The sequence below is a fragment of the Sceloporus undulatus genome, chromosome 1, assembly GCF_019175285.1.
Source record: "Sceloporus undulatus isolate JIND9_A2432 ecotype Alabama chromosome 1, SceUnd_v1.1, whole genome shotgun sequence".
Taxonomy (NCBI): Eukaryota; Metazoa; Chordata; class Lepidosauria; order Squamata; family Phrynosomatidae; genus Sceloporus; species Sceloporus undulatus.
In genome coordinates this window covers 320,010,248-320,030,831 of record NC_056522.1, presented here as the reverse complement: position 1 = coordinate 320,030,831, position 20,584 = coordinate 320,010,248, and the positions used below count along the sequence as shown (strand labels likewise).

Here is a 20,584-nt window from a genome sequence, read left to right as displayed (position 1 = left end):
TTCTTGATCCAATTCCTACTCGTCTTCTAATTTCTATATCTCCCTCGATTCTTCCATCACTTCTCTATATCTTTAAACAAGCTTCATTTATATACCGCTTCATACTGCCTAAGCAGTGTCTAAGCAGTTTACAACTGTAAGTTAATTAGCCCCCAACAATCTGGGTACTCACTTTAGCAACCTTGGAAGGATGCAAGCCTGAGTCAAGCTTGAGCCCTGTTGCTGGTCTTGAACTTGCAACCTTGTGGTTTTGAGTGAGTGGCTGCAGTACAGGCATTTAACCACTGTGCCACCAGGGCTCCTTTAATCTCTCGATCTCTCTACAGGTTCTTTTCCTTCAGTCTTTAAACATGCTTTAGTTTCTCCTATTCTGAAAAAAACTTCTGTTGACCCCTCTTCTTTGTCTAGCTATCATCCAATTTCTCTTCTTCTTTTTCTTTCTAAGGTTTTGGAACGGTCGTTTATTCTCGCTGTCTTGAGTTTCTTGAAGCCAACTCCATTCTTGATCCCTTTCAGTACGGTTTCTGCCCACGGCATTCTACAGAGACGGCTCTCACTAAGATCTCGGATGATCTTTTACGAGCCAAGGCTAATGGCCTTTACTCTGTTCTCATTCTTCTTGATTTGTCTGCAGCCTTTGACACCGTTGATCACTGTCTTCTAGTTGATATACTTTCTGACCTATTGGGTTCTCAGACTCTGTTCTTCACTGGTTTAGATTTTATTTGTCAGATAGATCTTTTGCAGTGGTCACAGGTGGTCAGACCTCATCTTCTGTTCTGTTATCTGTTGGAGTTCCCCAGGTCTCTTTCTGGGTCCCCTTTTGTTTTCTCTCTATACATTGTCCCTAGGAAACTCATGAGTTCTTTTGGCTTTTCCTATCATTTGTACTCCAATGACACTCAGCTGTATCTTTCCACCCCTGACCTTTCTCAGGGTCTTGAACAGCAAGTTTAATCTCGTCTTATAGCTATCTCTCAGTGGATGCAGCATTGATGCTTGAAGATCAATATGTCCAAAACAGAGCTTCTCGTTTTTCCACCTAAGTCTATTCTTCAATACTCCTTTTCTGTTTCTGTTGATGACATTTCTATTTGATCAGTCCAGCAAGCCCGTAGTCTTGGTTTTATTTTTGATTCTTCTCTGTCATGTATCCCCAGATCCAGACCACAGCTAAGGCCCTCCATGGGCTGGCCCCTCCTTATTTATCAGACCTTTTTTCTCCTCACCTTCCCGCTCAGGCCCTCCGTTCTGGTAGTCAAGGTCTGCTGTCTCAGCACAGGATTTTCTCTGCCCCATCCCAGATTTGTCCCTTTTCACTTGCTGCCCCTCACTCCTGGAACCTCCTTCCCCCACGAGCGAGAGCCATCACTTCTTTAACTAGTCTCAAAATTGAGTTAAAGACCATCCTGTTCAGAGAAGCGTTCCCAGGCATTGAGTGACTATTATTTGATGTTTGACATTTTTAATTTGTTGCCTGTTTTTTTAACCCTTTCCTGTATTGTTATGTATTATTTATATGTATTATGCTATTATTTCTTAGATTGTACACCATGGGCAGGTTTACTCTTATCTATTTTATTGTTTGTATGTACAGCACTGTGCAAATCTACAGAGCTATATAAATAAAGCATAATAATAATAATAATAATAATAATAATAATAATAATAGATCTGGAAGCTTTGCCTACCTGAGCTTCTGGCAATGGAGGAACACTACAGGTAAAGCATGCCTAACAAATGGCCATGCAATATTCAGAGGCATCACTAGGGGATGTGGAGGATACGGACTGCACTGGGTAACACATCAGAGCGGGATGTCACCTGGTGCACTGGCGGGCTACCTTCTAGGTCTGACTGGTCTGCTGGTTCATAGAAGCATAGAGTTAGAAGAGACCACAAGGGCCATTCAGTCCAACCCCCTGCCATGCAGGAACTCACAATCAAAGCATCACCAACAGATGGCCATCCAGATGGCCATCCATCTCCAAAGAAGGCGATTCCATCACTCTCAGAAGGAGTGTGTTCCACTGTCAAACAGTGGAACACACTGTCAGCTCTCACTTCTAATGTTGAAGTGGAATCTCTTTTCCTGTAGTTTGCATCATTGTTCCGGGTCTTATCCTCTGGAGCAGCAAAACACAAGCTTGCTCCATCCTCAATATGACATCCTTCAAAATAATTAAAACAAGGCTAACATATCACCTCTTAACATACTCAACTCAGCCAGTCTCTCTCCATAGGGCATGATTTCCAGACCATTCACCATTTTGGTCACCCTCCTCTGGACATGCTCCAGTTTGTCAACATCCTTTTTGAACTGCAGTGCCCAGAACTGGACACAGTATTCCAGGTGAGGCCTGACCAAAGCAGAACAGACTGGCACTATTACGGGCATTGATCTAGACACTATATTTCTATTGATGCAGCCTATAATTGTATTGGCTTTTTTAGGTGCCGCATCACACTGTTGCCTCATGTTCAACTTGTGTTCTACTAGGACTCCTAGACCCCTTTCACACGTAGTTTCATTAAGCCAGGTGTCCCCCATCCTACATTTCATTTTTTTTTTCACACTAAGTATAGTACCTTACAATTCTCCATGATGAAATTTATTTTGTTAGCTTTGGTCCAGCTTTCTAATCTATTAATATCATTTTGAATTTTTATCCTGTCCTCTGGAGTATTAGCTATTCCTCCTAATTTTGTGTCATCTGCAAATTTGATAAGCATGCCCCCTATTTTTTCTTACAAGTCATTGATAAAGATGTTGAATAGTTCTGTGACCAGGACAGAACCCTGTGGCACCCCACTGGTCACCTCTTTCCAGAATGAAGAGGAGCCATTGTTGAGCACCCTTTGGGTTCGGCTGGTCAACCAATTACAAATCCATCTAAGAGCTGCATTGTCTAACCCATATTTTACTAGCTTGTTTGCAAGAATGTCATGGAGGACCTTGTCAAAGGCCTTATTAAAATCAAGATACGTTATGTCTACCACATTCCTTTCATCTACCAAGCAGGTAATTTTATCAAAAAGAGAGATCAGATTAGTCTGGCATGTTTCTCAGAAACCCATGTTGACTTTTTGTTATTATAGCATTCCCTTCTAAACAGACTATCTGCTTAATGAGCTGCTCTAGAATCTTTCCTTTTATTAATGTCAGACTAACTGGCTGATAATTGCTGAGATCCTCTTTTCCCCCCTTTTTGAAGATGAGGGCAATGTTTGCCTTCCTCCAGTCTGCGGGGACTTCTCCTGTTCTCCAGGAGTTCTCAAAGATTATTGCCAATGGCTCTGAGATTACATTTGCCTTTTCTTTTAATACCCTTGGATGTAGTTCATCTAGTTCCGGAGACTTAAATTCATTTAGATTAACCAGGTATTCCTGTACTATCTTTTTACTTATTCTGTGCTGGGTTTCTCCTATTGTGTCTTCTGCTCCATTTTCCTCATTTTGAGTACCCTTTTCCTTTTGTGAGAAGACTGAAGCAAAGAGTTGTTCTGCCTTTTCTCTCTCCTCTGTTAGCATTGCTCCATCTTCTCCATGCAGTGGCCCTACCATTTCCTTCTTCCTTTTGCTATGAACATACTCAAAAAAGTTCTTTTTGTTGGTCTTAACCTCTCTAGCAAGCCTGAGCTCATTCTTTTCTGACTTTACCCCTACACATGCTAGCAATTTGAATTCCTCTTTGGTGATTTCCCCTTTCCCCCATTTCTTATACAGTGGAACCTCGCCATACGCAGGGGATCCGTTCTGAATCCCACCGCGTATGGCGATTTCCGCCTATGCTCGAGCCCCATTGTAAACAATGGGGCTCGTGCACGGCGGCGCGGAGGTGCGCAGGGTGCAACGGGCGCGCGCACCCATTCAACTGAATGGGACGCGCTGCCCCTTCCGCCCCGCGCGTGCCCAGCAGCTTGAGCGCGTACACTCAAAGCCGCTTATAAAAAGGCTGCGTATGCGGAGGCCCCACTGTACAACTACCATTTAAAACATAGTTCAGTTGAAAGTTCTTTAGTCATCCATCCTGGTTTCTTGAGACACCTCCTATTTTTCCTCCTTGGTAATAGTTTGCGTTTGTGCCTTCAGTATTTCCCTTTTGAGAAGCTCCCATTCATCCTGAACTCCCTTCTCTTTTAGTATTCCTGATCACTGAATCACCCCCAGTATTTCACTAAGTTTACTGAAATTAGCTCTCCCAAAGTCTAGAATGCATGTCTGACTATGCCTGGCTTCTTCTTTCCCCTGCATAACAAACTCCAGGAGAACATGGTCACTTCCACCTAATGATCCCACCACTTGCACCCCATTAACCAGATCATCCCTGTTGGTTAGGATCAGATCTAAAATAGCTGATCCTCTTGTTGCCTCTTCCACCTTTTAGACAATGAAATTGTCTTCCAGGCAAGTGAGGAATTTGCTAGACCTTGAGATTTTGGCTGAGTTTGACTTCCAGCAAATATCAGGATAGTTGAAGTCACCTTGCCCAGCAGCGCCACCAGACCCAGAGGGGCTTCAGGGTGTTAGAAACAGCCCACTCTCACTAAGTCTTCAGGGTCTGGTGGCTCTGCCAAATGAGTGGAAAATGAGTCTCCTCCCTTTCCCACTTGTCCAGCAGCTCTGCCAGACCTGGAAAAGGTTGTTGAAAACAAGAGGGGTGCATTTAAAAATGATCTGCACATGATGTCAAATATACTAGGTATGCCACTGACAATACCTGTCTAAAACATTCCAGCAAAAGAAAGTTCACCACTCTCTTCAACCTTGAATAGATCTTACTGTCAGGAGTACTCTCCAATGTTTAGTGAAAATCTCCTTTCTTGTAATGTGAAGCTGGTGGTTCAACAGAGTATCAGAAAACAAGCTGACTCCACATTCTCTGTGACTGCCCTTTAAATATTTGAAGATAGCTATCATATCACTTCTCAGTCTTCTCTTCTCCAGAATAAACATATCAGCTCCTATCACAATTCCTTATAGGGCATGGTTTCCAGATCTTTGTTGCCTCCCTCTGGACATGTTCTGGATTGTTGAACCCTGTGGTATTTGTAATGAATGATTGCAGAAAGGACTGGAAGCCTCTATCCCTTCTAGCCTATCTAATGTATTAGAAGTTTAAGTGTGTAAGTTTATTCTTTCACTTTCATCTGCACACAAAAGCCCACTTTTCAAGACTTGGTCACCTGATGATGCTAGACTTCCAGCGCACTGTGCCCATCCATCCATTGAGAGGCATAGTTTGCTCTGTTGGCAAAGGTTTGCACAAGACTGCTGCCATGTTCCAAAACAACAACCTGCAGGCTTCATTTTTAACTTTACGCACCAACTAAACAAAGACAGGGTTGGGGTATCAGATGAAGAGTGTTATCATTCATGCACAAGACACTGCAATTTTTTACTGGCTATCCAAATGACATATTTCTTTTTTTTTTTTTCCTAGTTTGCTGAGCTACATTTCATGACATAATTAAAATGAATCATGTTGATGTTGTTTATCACATGTATTACTTTGTGTCTGATGGTTTGGAGCACCTACCACTTTTGCTGGTCTCTTTCTTCCCTCTCATACACCATTATGATTTCTACTGGGCTAACAGGAATGGTCTGCTACATTTTAGAAACTGATAAGCTTTAAATTCCAGTGATTTAATTACAAAGGAATGAAATTTGTCTCCAGATTCTTCCTCTGTTCTTCTGATTTCTAACTCTGTTCATTCCAACTCTATTCATACAGTGGATAGTATTACCAGTCTTTAATGTTGTAGGTGACTTAGGGTGAGACAGAATGGGACCAGGTGGATAAGCGAATAGGAGAGAGAAGGCAGGGCATATTTGGGGTGAAAGGAAGAATGAACAGTGCAGATTGTCAATAATGGGACATCATGGAATGGTCACTTGGATAGCAACCGTAGAAAGACACTGTTGCTTGTAAACCGTCACCCCTCAACAATACAAACAACAACAATGACAAAACATCCTCTTGTCTGGTTTCCCCATCTCTCTTGTTTCCTTACTGGAAACCTGAAACTGTCATCCATCCTTCCTTTATGACCTCATTTACCTGGTCCTCTTCAAGGCTTTGTCATGCCATTCACCACCTCCTCTTTTTAGACACACTGAACTGAGAGTAAAACTTTCTATTATGTTAACAGGGTAGCAATTTTCTGTTATAATCCATGATGGATTTGTAAAGAAAGAATTAACTAGATGGGTAGAGCCCCCTATGATCACCATCACGACATTTTCAGAGGCGGAAACAATATTGAAGTGTAGGGGTGAATTAACAAGAGTTCCAGATACGCATGTGGTCTGATAAAACAAATACACTGTACAGAAACAAAAATAAATTAGATTCTTTTCCTGTTTAAGTTAGCAGATATTTCATGCAGAAACTGCAGCTATTTTGTAATGAAAGTTAAATTTGACACACACAAAAAAAAGAACACTCAGCATCTTGAAATATAACCAGAAGAAAAATCTACTGGATTTTTTTAGTAGAAAACTAAATACATAGATTTTCACCAGGTCAAAATCTACCCACTTCTTTCTGCTCCACTTACTCATTTTTCAAGAATACACGAAGAAGCTTATCGCACACATTATTTTCCCCGTTATGGGAATGAGAAGGGGACACTCGGGGCCTCACATCACCAAGAAAAAACGGATTTTACTACATACCAAATTGTCCTCAAAATGGCCCCATTGCATTCCCCACCCCAAGCCATCACCATTCAGTGCTGAAGGGCGTTAAATGTTTGGCTGAGCAAAATGGCACCCCTCAGCACTGAATGGGGACAGCTTGGGCCGGGGAATGGAATGGGGCCATTTTGAGGACACTTTGGTGTGCGGTAAAATCCATTTTTTCTCAGTGACGTGCAGCCCCCGAGTGTCCCCTTCCCATTCCCATAAGGGGGGAAATAATGTGTGTGATAAGCTTCGAGGGCTCATTCACACAACATAGCTAGATATAGACAGTGATAGACAACTCAGAACACAAGCTCATGTTGTCAAATGTTAATAATAATAATAATTGTTTTATTTATATACCGCTATTCCAAAGATCATAGCGGTGAACAGCAAGTAAGCTAATTAGCAAGTAAGCTAATTTGCCCCCCAACAGTCTGGGTACTCATTTTAGCGACCTCGGAAGGATGCAAGCCTGAGTCGAGCTTGGGCCCTTTTGCTGGTCTTGAACTCGCAACCTTGTGGTTTCGAGTGAATGGCTGCAGTACAGGCATTTACCCACTGCGCCACCAGGGCTCCTATTGTATTTATGTATTAAATAGACGTGTGTAGATATAGAACAAGTTGCCAGCCCTGTGATCTTTTGGTTTACATTAATTTGTCTATACCAGGATGGACACATTCTACAACCCAAGAACCACATCAAAAGAAAGGGAGGGAGGGAAGGAGGGGAGATTTACTTGGTTGTCCAGAGTTCAGCAAGGCTGCAACATAGCATCATGGCCTCTCACTGGGGTCAGTAATGACACTAGCATGTGTGTGGGGTGCAGACCACACTGGGCGACACCACAGAAGAGGAATGACACTCCGTCCCCTTGCACAGAGCCCCTCCCAGCTTTGCCAGAGCAGCAAAGGAGAGGGCCAAGTGTGCCCTTTTGGCCGGCACCACCCCCTTGATGACAACAGGAGTGGGGATGCCACTGACCGGGATGACTGGGGGTTATACCATGTCCTTCCCAGTAGCCTTTTAGAGATGTATGGAAAGCCTTTGCTGTTTTAGAGGATGCAGCATATATAAGTATTTTTGCTATATGCTTTCATGTCATTTCCAACTGATGGTGACCATAAAGGAGAACCTATCATGAGGTAGGTTTTTTTTTTTTTTTTGCAAGATCCATTCAAGGGGGATTTGCCATTGCCCTCTGAGAGTGAGAGAATGTGACTTGCCCAAGGACAGCCAATGCTTCCATCGCTGAACAGGGATTACAACCCTGGTCTCCAGAATCCTATTCCAATGCTCAGACCACTATACCACAATAGTTGTAACTGTTCTAGTGTGTTTTTTAAAAAAGCTGGAAGATGCTGTCATCCCCAAGACCTCATACAGCTGACCGGATGCATAATTCCTACTCCTGGTCTGTACAAACACGTACCTGAGAAAGGTTACTGTATAACTGCTCAGATACTGAGCCAGAAAGTGGCTTATAGGAACCAAACTTTGAAGTCTCAAGTCTAGGCCTCACTCACCCTACCCCACCCAAGCAATTCAACTGAGGTGTAGTGAGTGCATATAAAAATTACTTCAATATAATTTTATTCCATTGTTTAGGTCAGTGGTGACAACACTGTTTCTGTTAAAATATACAAAATAATTATGCTTGTATCCAGGGTTGTGAATACTGTCTCTCTGTGAATGTGTGTGTTTGTGTGCAATTCAGTTATAGATACTTAAATCCTGCAACCTAAATCAGTTGTGCAGAATGTTGCTTGTTTTGCCTAACTGCTTTGCTACTCATAGTGAAAGTTTGATCCACAGAGCTATCCAAGGTGTTAAGGCCTGCTCCTCATAGATCTTAGAGAAGTTACTTTTTGGGCTACCATTCCCACAGTCTTCCCAGTAACCTGGCTCCCTCACAACTTGAAATCTTCCAACACACACACACACTACACACATACTCAACACTGTTTGTTCAGGCACATTCAGGAATCTTTATTTCATTAGCTTTCTTATAAAATCCACATGAATCATAGAATCATAGAGTTGGAAGAGACCACAAGGGCCATCCAGTCCAACCCCCTGCCATGCAGGAAATCTAAATCAAAGCATCCCCGACAGATGGCCATCCAGCCTCTGTTTGAAGACCTCTAAGGAAAGAGACTCCACTACACTCCGAGGGAGTGTGTTCCACTGTCGAACAGCCCTTACTGTCAGCAAGTTCCTCCTAATGTTGAAGTGGAATCTCTTTTCCTGTAGCTTGCATTCATTGTTCCGGGCCCCATTCTCTGGAGCAGCAGAAAACAAGCTTGCTCCCTCCTGAATATGACATCCTTTCAAATATTTAAACAGGGCTATCATATCACCTCTTAACCTTCTCTTCTCCAGGCTAAACATCCCTAGCTCCCTAAGTCGTTCCTCATAGGACATGGTTTCCAGACCTTTCCCCATTTTAGTCACCCTCCTTTGGACACGCTCCAGTTTCTTCACATCCTTTTTAAATTGTGGTGCCCAGAACTGGACACAATATTCTAGGTGGGGCCTGACCAAAGCAGAATACAGTGGCACTATTACTTCTCTTGATCTAGACACTATACTTTTATTGATGCAACCTAAAATTGCATTGGCCTTTTTAACTGCCGCATCACACTGTTGATTCATGTTCAACTTGTGGTCTACTTGGACTCCCAGATCCCTTTCACATGTTGTCTCCTTCAGCCAGGTGTCCCCCATCCTATATCTGTGCATTTTATTTTTCTGCCCTAAGTGCAGCACCTTACATTTCTCCGTATTGAATTTCATTTTGTTAGCTTTGGCCCAGCTTTCTAGTTTATGAAGATGTGGATGACTACAAGAAAAGAGATAAAGATTTTCCTAACTTAATCTTTGGACCTGGATTGTCTTCAATGGAAGAGAAACCTTATGCATTAAATGTATCTCTCTCTACCCCTCATGCATAAGCACAGCACAGCAGTTTCTGCTATCTTTTTACATGTACGGAACTTTGTGGATGTAGCTAAACTACTTCCACCTTCAAGTAGCAAGTAATTAGCTATGAGGAATCACTTATATTATGGCATCCATTAATATTTTTACTCCTCTTTCTGGCTTAGATATTATTTGCAGATATTTACTGAATGTGAAAGCAAAGGTAAGTAGTTTCTTTGCATGTTTTGCTGTTGTTTGATGTAGATGTTTTTTAAATTATGCATATTAAATTATAAACTGATTATTTTAATATGTATGCTCTTTTAACTGATGTTATGCTCTTTTAACTCATATTATGTATTTTAAACTATTCTTACGTATTTTTAACTCATGTTATGGGCCCATCTGTTGTTGTATTCAAATTTGCTGTTTCCTCCTTTGCTCCATTGGGAGAGGTGGGTAAGATATAAATGTTGTTGTTGCTGTAAGAGGTAACTGGTTTTCTAATAAGAATAGCAAGCAACTGTTTCTCAGCAGTAGCCATTCCTCTCAGTTCCCATAGCAGTTCATAAGAAACTATGAAGGCAAGAGACAGAATAGGATGACTCTTACTACAAACATAATTGATAAAGATACTGCTTGAACTGTAACAGTCCATTTTCCTGTACCATTACTAAATGACTGTCAGATACAAATCGGCTCTTCTGATAGGAACAGGATCAGAAACAGTTCAGGCTGCATTAAAGAGGTCACAATGACCCAGCACCAATCGTACCCATTATTGGGGCTTATTTTTTCTGACTGCAGGGTGTAGCTCTCTTATATGGTGCAAAGGCAGAACTGTACCAATGAAAAACACCAAGACCTTCAATTTACTTTTGAGAAGGACAAAGCAGCGCCTAAATTTAGGCTGATTTCTGCTTTAACAGAGTTCAACAGAAATACTTCACCCACAAACAGCCCAGGGCAGGGCGGAGGGCTTTCCACCCAAGGGCTAACATTTGCCTCACAGACTGTCTACTAAAAGCTTCGATAAAAAAACAAAAGCAAAAAAACAACAAGGGATCTTGAAGCACCTTTAGTTGGCATAAGTTTTTGTGAACACCAGCCACAATTTAGACTTACATCCAAATTGGCAGAGCTCTGTAAATTTTGTGCAAAGCAAATTCTACACCGAAATAAGCTAAATTCTTTAACCCCTGCAAATTTTGCAAAGTTGACAAGATACACTTCAACTATCTCTAAATATTTACCAAGGGCTAAATTCAGTCTTGGTTCTACCTAAAGCAGACCTGATAAAATCAAAGGGATGCAAATTAATTGTCACTAATGAGTCCATTTTGCACCTAGTTTTGCCTTTCGGGAAATCTTTATTAACATCGTTATTTCTCTCACTTGTTAGCATTGTCATTGTTCAAGGGTCTCCTTCCTTTCCAGGATTTCATTTCTGAGCGGGTGTTTGTATGCATTTTCCCTTCAAAGCTAGAGGTTAAAATGCTTGTGCATGGATGCCAAAGATCCATGCTGCATACAGCCAGTTAATTCACACACAATGTCATGTTTGAGTAGCTCAATAAATTTTTGAATGTTGATTGCATGATGGTTATGCTTTTCTAGTATATCTTTAACCTCAAGAACAACTAGCCTCTTGAGTTTTAAATACTGTAGACAAAATAAATGCATACACTTCACCTCTCCCCAAGTGTAATGGGGAAAGGGGGATATGACAGTAATAGGTCTGTGATAATAAAGTTGTTACACTTGCATATATTTATCAATTTTGCAAGGATATACTACTAATTCTGCCAAACACTAAAATATTTGGTAGAATTCAAAAATATAGGTGTGTTAGTCTGTAAAATCAGTATGTAGAGATCTTGCAGCACCTTTGAGACTAACTGCTGCACCTAAATGGGCAACAGTTAGTTTCAAAGGTGCTACAAGATCTCTCTACCTACTAAAATATTTGTTTTTTCCCCCATTGGCCGTTGCAAATTCTAGAATCCACATCCCTATCCTGACTGGACAATCACCTCCAAAGTTCCTATCCCATCTTCCCCCACCTTTAGAAAACTGCAATTCTCACCCTTCGTGCGTGACTGATGGGAGGTACAGTCCAGCAACATTTGGAGAGCTACATTGGCCAGCATGACCAATGATCAGGAACAATGGGCAGTATTATCTAAAACTCTAGGATGGGATTAGGTTGTTATATTATGTGGTCTAGGAACTTGCCTGCTAGCCAGCATGGTGTAGTAGTTTTAGTGCTGGATTATAACTCTGGAGGTCAGGGTTTGATTCCCTGCTTAGCCATGGAAACCCACTGGGTGACCATGGGCAAGTCACACACTCTCAGCTCCCCCAAACCCTGTGATAGGGTCACCTTAAGGACACCATAAGTCTGAAACAACTTGAAGATACACAACAACAACAACAAAAACAACAACAAGGAACATGTTTGAAAAAATAATACTAAAAGTTGTGATTTTCAGCATGTTAAATTGTATGCACAGCACTATTAACTGCACCTTTTGTCAAAGAAGGCAGAAAGACAAATACAGAAACATAAAAGGGAAACATTGTCCTCTACTGAGTCCTGTGTTACGCAAAAAGATAATATTTCCCTTAACAGTGCTGTATGCTTCTTTCTGCTTTCTCCATTTAGCGGAAAACAAAGATGCAACAGCCAACAAGTACTCTGGGAAAATTACGTACAACTGAAAATTCAGCGTTCCAGAGTAGTGTTCAATATGCTAGGCAACTAGATGCATCTTGGGAAAGTGCTGTATTAATGACCACACATCTGTGACTATTTAAAACGGATGAGCAAAGTACAGCCTTCTTTGTGTCATTGGACTGCAGATCCCAGCATCCTTATGCTGGCTAGAGCTGATATGAAATGCAGTGTGGCAACATCTTGATGGCCTCACTTTGACCACCTTTGGTTAAAAGGGCAAAGTAGCATCCTTACAAGATTAAAAATCCTTTTAAAAAAAAACATGCAAATTTTTATAGGCTACTACACTTGATAGTGATTTTTAACCAGATGATGGCTTGCTTAAAATGGTGTATGACTCAGAACAAACAGATACATCGTGTGAGCCATGTTTCAGTGTGTCCCATCTCAGGGACACCTTACTCCCAAACTAATAAATAACATAGAGCACAATCCTATGCATGCTTAGCTCAAATTAAATTCCACTGTGTTCAATGGGACTTACTCATTTACACACTAACTTAATGGCAGGTACCTTTAAGAGAGCCAGCATGGTGTAGTGGTTTGAGCATTGGGCTTTAAAACTACATCTCTAATTCTTTCCTTCTGATAAACAGAAACAAATAGCATAATGCCACATGCACATAACAAATATGTTAGGTTGCGATAAAGAATTGTAAGAATACTTTTACTCTTGAACTACTGCTACCTTCTATTATCGCTGTTGTGCGGCACTAAAACTGCTTTTACAAAGTAAGAAGTTAGTAGGCCTCTGCTGAAAGCAGTTTACAATAATCTGCACTCTATTCAAACTCCAAGTATTTTGATAATTGACTCTACTTCCTAACAGTTTCAAAGGCATGGTTTGTGAACAACACTGTACAATGTGTATGTGTATATGTGTATGTTTGTATGTGTGTGTATGAAGAGAAGCATGCTCTGCTACTGCTGAAAATTTTAAACTAGATTATAGTATTCACATCACAAACTGCTCTGGGAGCTAGTTTGGCAGAAAGGTTGAATAAAAATATAATCGATAGAACAATGAATTGCGCATTTTTTGCTCCCCACTGCCATCTTTCCAGCTGAGATCAGTTGCTTATTTCCCCCCATTTTTCAAGCACCCCACCTGCCTCTAGAATTCCCAGAGGCTGATAATGGTGAACAAAGCTAAACGGAACCACTGCTCGATACACTGCTTATGCATCCTCACTCCATTCAGTAGCTGTCACGCCCTTTTTCTCCAGATCTCCAATACATTTCCATTCTCCACCCCCATCCTCTTTCGCATTTCTCTCACTGTCCCTCTACTCACACACACAGCTCCCTCTTTTGCCCTTATGACATCGTCCCAAAGTTTCCTCTCTTTAGTCAAATATGACCTGGCCTTTACTCCCCCTCTTCAACAAGCATCTGGTAGCAATACATCATTGATCCAAGGTAATATGATCAAATACACACACACAGCAGCTCCAGCCCAAAGTAAAGGAAAGCATTTTCATCACCAGCACAAGATATGGAAATTTGCTTTATGTCTGGGTCAGAATATGTGAGCCAAATTGCCTCCAGTCTTCATAACTGACGACTCAGCATTAGCTGTCTCTTCACTCAAATCCAGGAAGGGAAATGTTATTTCATCTTGGAAAATTTTTGATCAAAATGTATTTAGCAGCGATAAAACAATCTCCTGTGACTGCCACTTTTTCTACTTGACTTTTTTTTATTATTTCAAAAAGATGAAATAAAATTCATTGATTGAGGCACTCTGCACCAGAAGGAATGGAAACAGAACAACAATCAAGTGTCTTACCTGATGTGGTTGTCCAAAGCACTAGCTGGAAACTGAGAGCCAGGTGTCGGAAAAAATCCATGACTTTGCTTGGTCCAGGATGCTCCTGGTCTGCGCTCACCCCTTTCCCTGTGTGTCAGTCCTTCTAAGACTCTGCAAAAGCTCTGGTGTTAACACTTGGACTCTTGCTGGCTTATAGAAGAATTTCACCTCCTGCCATGGAGGGCTCTCATGGGTCCTAAAGCCCTCATGGTTCCATCACCACATAGGCTCATTCATTTTCTTTGCACTTCAGGAAGCAGAATGGCATGCATTATTAACTTCTCTATATACATGTTCATTTTTTTAAAAACAAGAACATTAACTTGGATGAGCTGATATAGACAATTTTTCATCCATTTTTATCCTGATACTACATAGAAAAACTCTTTGGTGTTTTTTTTTTTAAATGCAATCTTGGATTGAGTCACCTCCCTTACTGCGTTCCTGACAGCAGTGTCAATAAATGGGAAGCCAGTTAGTTCCCTTTGCAGTAATTGTACAGACTGAGATTTTAATAAATGAACTTTGCCTACCCACATTAATATCGCTTCATGCTCCCCCAAAGGAGTAGCCATTCCTAAATATCTAGCCTCTCTTTCATCCACTGCAGTCATGCAAAAGCAGATTGAGAGTTTGGGCCATTTCCCATGTTATATCTTTGAGTCCTGCTTCTAACAACCTCTGAAAGTTTGTGTTTCTGCCTCCTTCTACAAAAGATTAGGAAAAGGCTGAGCCACTCCAGTTGTTTTGCATACCTGTATTTTTCTTGGAAGGGTAACATGGTATAAATGCTTCATATGGGTGTATCTGCATTGGCAGCTGGCCACGAGAAATATTGCTAAACCCTTTCAGTACATGGTTCACTCTTAACCTGTTGAAGTTGTCTGTTTAAATTACTGCTGCAAAATGCAGACACAGTTTACTGCTGTTCCCTTGAAATGTGAGAAATAGGCAGTGCAGATATTCTGGAGCTCAATTCCTCTGGCCATGCTGGCTAGGGAAATTTGGGAATCATAGTTCAGAAAGGAAAAATTTTAAGTGCTAGGTGCATAGATATTCTTTCATATGGCCCTACTCAATTTTGCCAGGTCATGATGACTCAAAAGATCATACTGAAACATACTGAGCTAGTTCTCAGAGCAGTCAAAAAAGAAAAACACACATAATTTCAAACCAATTTATACCGCATCCCTTAACTCATCTTTGGCCTCTAACTGTTGCTGTTCAAAATGAAGTTCCATTTACTCTTGCAAGTAAATGAACACAAGTAAGGTCAGTGGCGTGGCAGGCCATATGCTTTGCATGCAAAAGTCCCTGCTGTCCCTAAGTAGGGGTGCAAAAGACCCCATTCTTAAATTTTTGAAAAATTACTGTTAGGAGACAATACTAAATTGAATGAACCAATGTTCTGGCTTTATGTAAAAATATGTGTCAGGTTCTCTAAGATGGAATGAAGAGAAGTGGTAGAATCCTGGAGAAAGAGGCCCATGGAAAATGATCCAACACCATGCATTAGATCTCTAGGTAGCAGCCCAGCACATGAAAACAGGGCATTCACTGTAGGAAGAAAAATCAATGTCTATCCCATAATTTTCAATTTAAAAGTTTATCCCATCTTTTCACTACACTTAAAAGCACTTTTTTCCTTTGAGGAGTTCAAGGTTACAGCAATAGTTATTGGTGTTGTTATTTGCTATGAAGTAGACTTTGACTTATGGCAACTCTGTGAATGAGAGACCTCCAAATTCCCTGGTCATCAACTTCCTTGATCAGGTCTTGCCGACTCAGGGCAGTGCTTTCCTTGATTATGTATAGTTCTCCTCCCCTGTTAATCTTCACAAAACCCTATGAGGTGGATTAGGTTTCAAGATGATGATTGGTCACCTAGCCTCTCTGGTCCTAGGTTAACTTCTCGTCAATGTATTACTGGTTCTATGAAAGTCCTCAGGGGTCCTTGTCCGGATGATACAGCCACATACCCAAACTAGATTGCCATAAGGAAAAGTTAGTGTCTTCCATCATCATCATCATCATCATCTGAACAACAAGGTTCAGAAGCTTATGTGTATTCTAGTATTTAAGAACATGGATGTTCAAGTCATTAAATTCTAGTCTATCACCAAAGGCTTTATTGGGAATAAAAGATTTTTTTACATTACAGTGTGTCTTTGCAAGCTGCAACTATTGTTATTTATTGTTTTTGTTGTTATTTAGTTTGCGTAGTGTTGGGGCTTTTCTTCTCAGTGACACTTTAGTGAATGGAGCATGTAAATAATGCAGCTATCACTCTTAGTACTTCCACATTTACTTTTCCTCTGACTTCCTTTGCCTTCAGTATCTGTGAAAGGATGAGCAACTGTAGAAGGAGGCCTAGGAGGGTGAGACTGTAAATACAGAAATGAATGAATGAATAAATAAATGCCCCCCAAACCTTCTAGGGGCTATAGGGGCAATTTCATCATGATTTAGATGTCAAAAAGAAAAAGGAACGGAAGGGAAATATGTTTGTTTGTTTGTTTGGGTGGCTCACAAATAAAAACATTTTTAAAACCCATTACAATAAAAACAATTAAAAAATCAAATAAAAACAATATAAAACTACATACAATAAAAATGACAATGCCCACCCCATATAACAAACAAATACAAGCCATCCCATGATTATCTATTAAAAGCCTGCCTGAAAAAAACTGGTTTTGCTTCCCGATGAAAGGCAAGTAGGGAGAGAGCCAACCTAGTCTCCCATGGAAAGGCATTCCAGAGGGTGGGAGCAGCCACCGAGAAGGTCTCTCTTGTGTCCTCACCAGGAGCCTGAGATGGGGCTGGACCAAGAGAAAGCCTTCTCCTGAAGATCGTAGGGCTATTGCAGGTTCATATGAGGAGATATAATCTCTAAGGGGCAAAGACGATGGCCAGGAATAGCAATAGCAGGTACATTTCTATACTGCTTATCAGTGCACTTAAGCACTCCCTAAGCAGTTTACAAGGTGTAAGCTAATTGCCCCCAACAATCAGGGTACTCATTTTAGCGACCTCGGAAGGATGCAAGCCTGAGTTGAGCTTGAGCCCTTTCACTGGTATTGAACTCGCAACCTTGTGTTTTTGAGTGAGTGGCTGCAGTACAGGCATTTAACCACTGCGCCACCGGGGCTCCAGCCACGATTGGGCAGCACTGTAGTTTTGTGAGATATTTAGCCTTTTCTCTCAGAGAACTCTGGTACCACAATAAACTACAAATTCCAGGATTCCATAGCATGGAGCCATGACAGATAAAGCAATGTCAAGCTGCATTGATTCTGGATTATGGCAGAAGCTTTAGCCTGCACTTTAAAGGAGCTATCCAAGGTACTGTAACTGGTACCCCAAAGTGGTTCAGCACTGTGGGCAGCAACCTGAAATGATGGCATAGAAAGAGGGGATTTTGCATGCAACTGACATGGAAATCTAACACCAGTTACCACTTTGCAGAAAATAAGGCTATCAATGACTCCTGCTCATGATAGCTATCTGCTCCAGATTTCATCTGAGCATAAGTTGCTAGAGAACAAGAATTGGAGAGAGCTATTGTACTTATGTCCTACTTGTGGGTTTCCTTTAGGCATCTGGCTGGCCATTGTGGTCTAAACAGGTGTTTGGTCTCTCAGATCTGCATGCTCTCTCTCATCCCAAAAGTATTAGGACTCCTCTTAGTTATGTTTCTCACTTTCATTGATTCTTCATATTTCTAGACAAGAACAATTGTAGGCCTAGCCCTAGTAAAAATTATTCCCTAGTGGTATCTCTCTCAATCAAATCACTGGTGATATATGAAGATTAAGAGAAACTAGGGTCTCATTAATTTGGGTTTTGTTTATTTGTGTTATTGAATTTATATCCTTCCTTTCTCTCAGTATTTTGATTGAGATAAACTTGTTGGTTTTTTTCTTATGTGCCCTACAAAGACCACACTACCCACTCAGAACCATCCATTTCTGCATAGATGAATGCATCTATATGAACAGGAAATTATTTCACTCGAACTATAACATGATTTATTTTATTTTTTTATTGTTATTGTTCTTCCTCTGCGACATATGAGGTTATGGGTTGGCTTGTATTCATACTTCAAGAATGAACAAAACATTTGTATGTGGAAGGAGCTTCTTCCAGGTCAAACTGGCTGTTGAAAGAGGTTTGGGTAAAAGTAGTTGCAGAGACTGGCTTCCATGTCAGGTGAGTGGTGAATCTGTCTTAGATTTTAATCCAAACTTCAAAGGAGCTTTCTGAGGACTGAAGCCAACTGGCATGGAAGCTGCCAGTCACCACTGGGTAAAAGATAATTTTGCCTTTGAATGAAAAAAAAGAGGTGGACACCAGTCTTGGTATGTAACCTGGCTCAATCTTGACGCTTCTACTGTGAATCCTGTGCTTAGGCATACAGCATTTGCCTGAAGAGTCCCTATCTGTTTCCACCACACTGCAGTCTATAGTACTTCCATTCCTGTGACGATTGTTTCCTCCATTCTAAGCATGTTGCAGGAAGTATACCACTCAGAACTTTACTGGTCCTATCAGCATAGTTGTGATGTTATTTGTATCCATATTTGTATCAAGGTGGCTGCTATTTATATTAAATTGTACCAAGTCTCAAGCAATATCCAAGAATACCAAAACAAAAAACCCATGCCCATTTTTGGCAAAACTTGGCTGGCATTAAAAAAAAAACCAACCCTCCATCACATCACCTATTAGGATGACTAGCAATCTCCTGGCATATTTCATGGGTGGACTGGTTGTGCTGCCTTCTCCACTGGGCTGAGGCCAAGCCAGGTGGGACAAGATTTCATTTAGGCCTCTTCCCAACATGTCAATAGAAGGACAGGCCATTCTAACAGTTGTAATCTGAAAAATAGTGTTTCCCAAACTCTGCCTCTTCTGATTCTCATCTTGTCTAAATTTAAACAGGGAAATCTTGTAGTCCCCTGAGGGTTGCCTCCTCTCTTGGTCCTTTCCTCCACTGGAACTGCTCTACAAGGTCAAGGAGCTTTCTCTGTTATGATTAATTTCTATTAAAAAGGAATAGAGGTGCTCAAGACAATCCAATCTGGAAACTTTACCTCCGTAAAGGCTCTCTTCCTGTCAGTGTTAAGAAAAACACTTGCAGCTCAGCATGGTTTTTGACATTCTCTCCACTGTGTTTTTTCATTGAGTATTTGTTTTAATGTGTTTTTGAATCACCTCTCCACTCAGTGGCCAGGTTTGCATGTAACAGAAAGGCGGTGTAGTTTGCTGAATTGAGGTTTGTTGCCTTTCTCTGCAAAACAACTGTGGTTTCTTTGTTTTCACTGCAAAACAAAACAAAACAAAACCAACAACATGGCTTGCCATTTCATTCATATCCAAAACCATAGCTTGTCAATGGCTTGTTCCTCCAGCGTCCATCAGGAGCTGAAACAGGACTGACAAAAGGTATTGAGCAATGCACACGAAAAACAGGGAAAACAAATTGCAGTTTGTTTGGTGATCTTCAGGACACACTCAGAGCTCAAGCAACAAACTAACAAACAGCTGCCATAACCGTGATTGGCATGGCATGTAAACAATAAAAAAACTATGCTATATCATCAAATACAACAGTTCCATACTAAATAAAGTAAAATGAAAACAAAACTAGTGAAATACACAGATTTCTAGAAGACAGGAGAATCTTCTAAAATTAAAGAGCAGAATTAAACACGAAAGGTCAATGGAGTTTATAGCTTGACAGGTGGGCTAAAGGCCAGTAACACAGGAAAGAAAATCCCACATCCAGATATTGCTACATAGAGATGGACTAAGTGCAGCCAACAAGCCACATGTTCCTGTGCACCATTTTAATGCTCCCCTCAGCCCCCATAAAAAGTTTACATCCCTCCTCAAAAGTTTTATTTTTACTTTGTACCCCCCTCAAGCGCTATGGGTGAGTTGAGGAATTTCATAACACTTTCCCCATGCCATTATAGCCCCAGAAGAGGCCTTTAAAAAAAAAAAAGGAAATGGACCAGAAGTTCTTTAGCTGGTCACTTCCAGGAGTTACTTCTAGGTTGTTTTAAAAAAAAAAGGCCTTCCTGACCTGAAAACAACTCGAGGAATTAAGAAAACACTGCATGCTCCCTAGAGGAATTTGAGAGCATTTGAGGAGCATATTTTTTTGAATTTTTATGGGGTATGCAGCAGGCTTAGTGTGACCCTTCAGGTTCCTGAGGGACCCTGTAACTCCATTATTTGCTCACCCCTTTGTTACATAGAAAGATGAAGCCAAGGCTAATTCTAGTAAAAATCAAACCTTATTTAATTTTTAAACTGAAATGCTGACCCCTTTTTGTGTGTATTAAAATCAAAACGGTTTTGATCTGTGCCAGGACCCAAAGTACTAATGTAGAAGTACTATTAAAGTACTAAAAACAA

At 40.9% G+C, this 20,584-nt stretch overlaps 1 protein-coding gene across 5 annotated transcripts in view; it reads right to left on the bottom strand.

The window, feature by feature from the left end:
* Window positions 1-14,246, bottom strand: part of LTK (leukocyte receptor tyrosine kinase) — a 168,589-nt gene extending 154,343 nt beyond the window's left edge. For all 5 annotated transcript variants that reach the window (XM_042445371.1, XM_042445373.1, XM_042445372.1 and 2 more), the window contains exon 1: window positions 14,138-14,246. In XM_042445371.1, coding sequence (XP_042301305.1) covers window positions 14,138-14,198 — 61 coding nt within the window. In that variant the 5' untranslated portion in view covers window positions 14,199-14,246. The remainder of the gene's footprint in view (window positions 1-14,137) is intronic.
* Window positions 14,247-20,584: the final 6,338 nt, after the last annotated feature.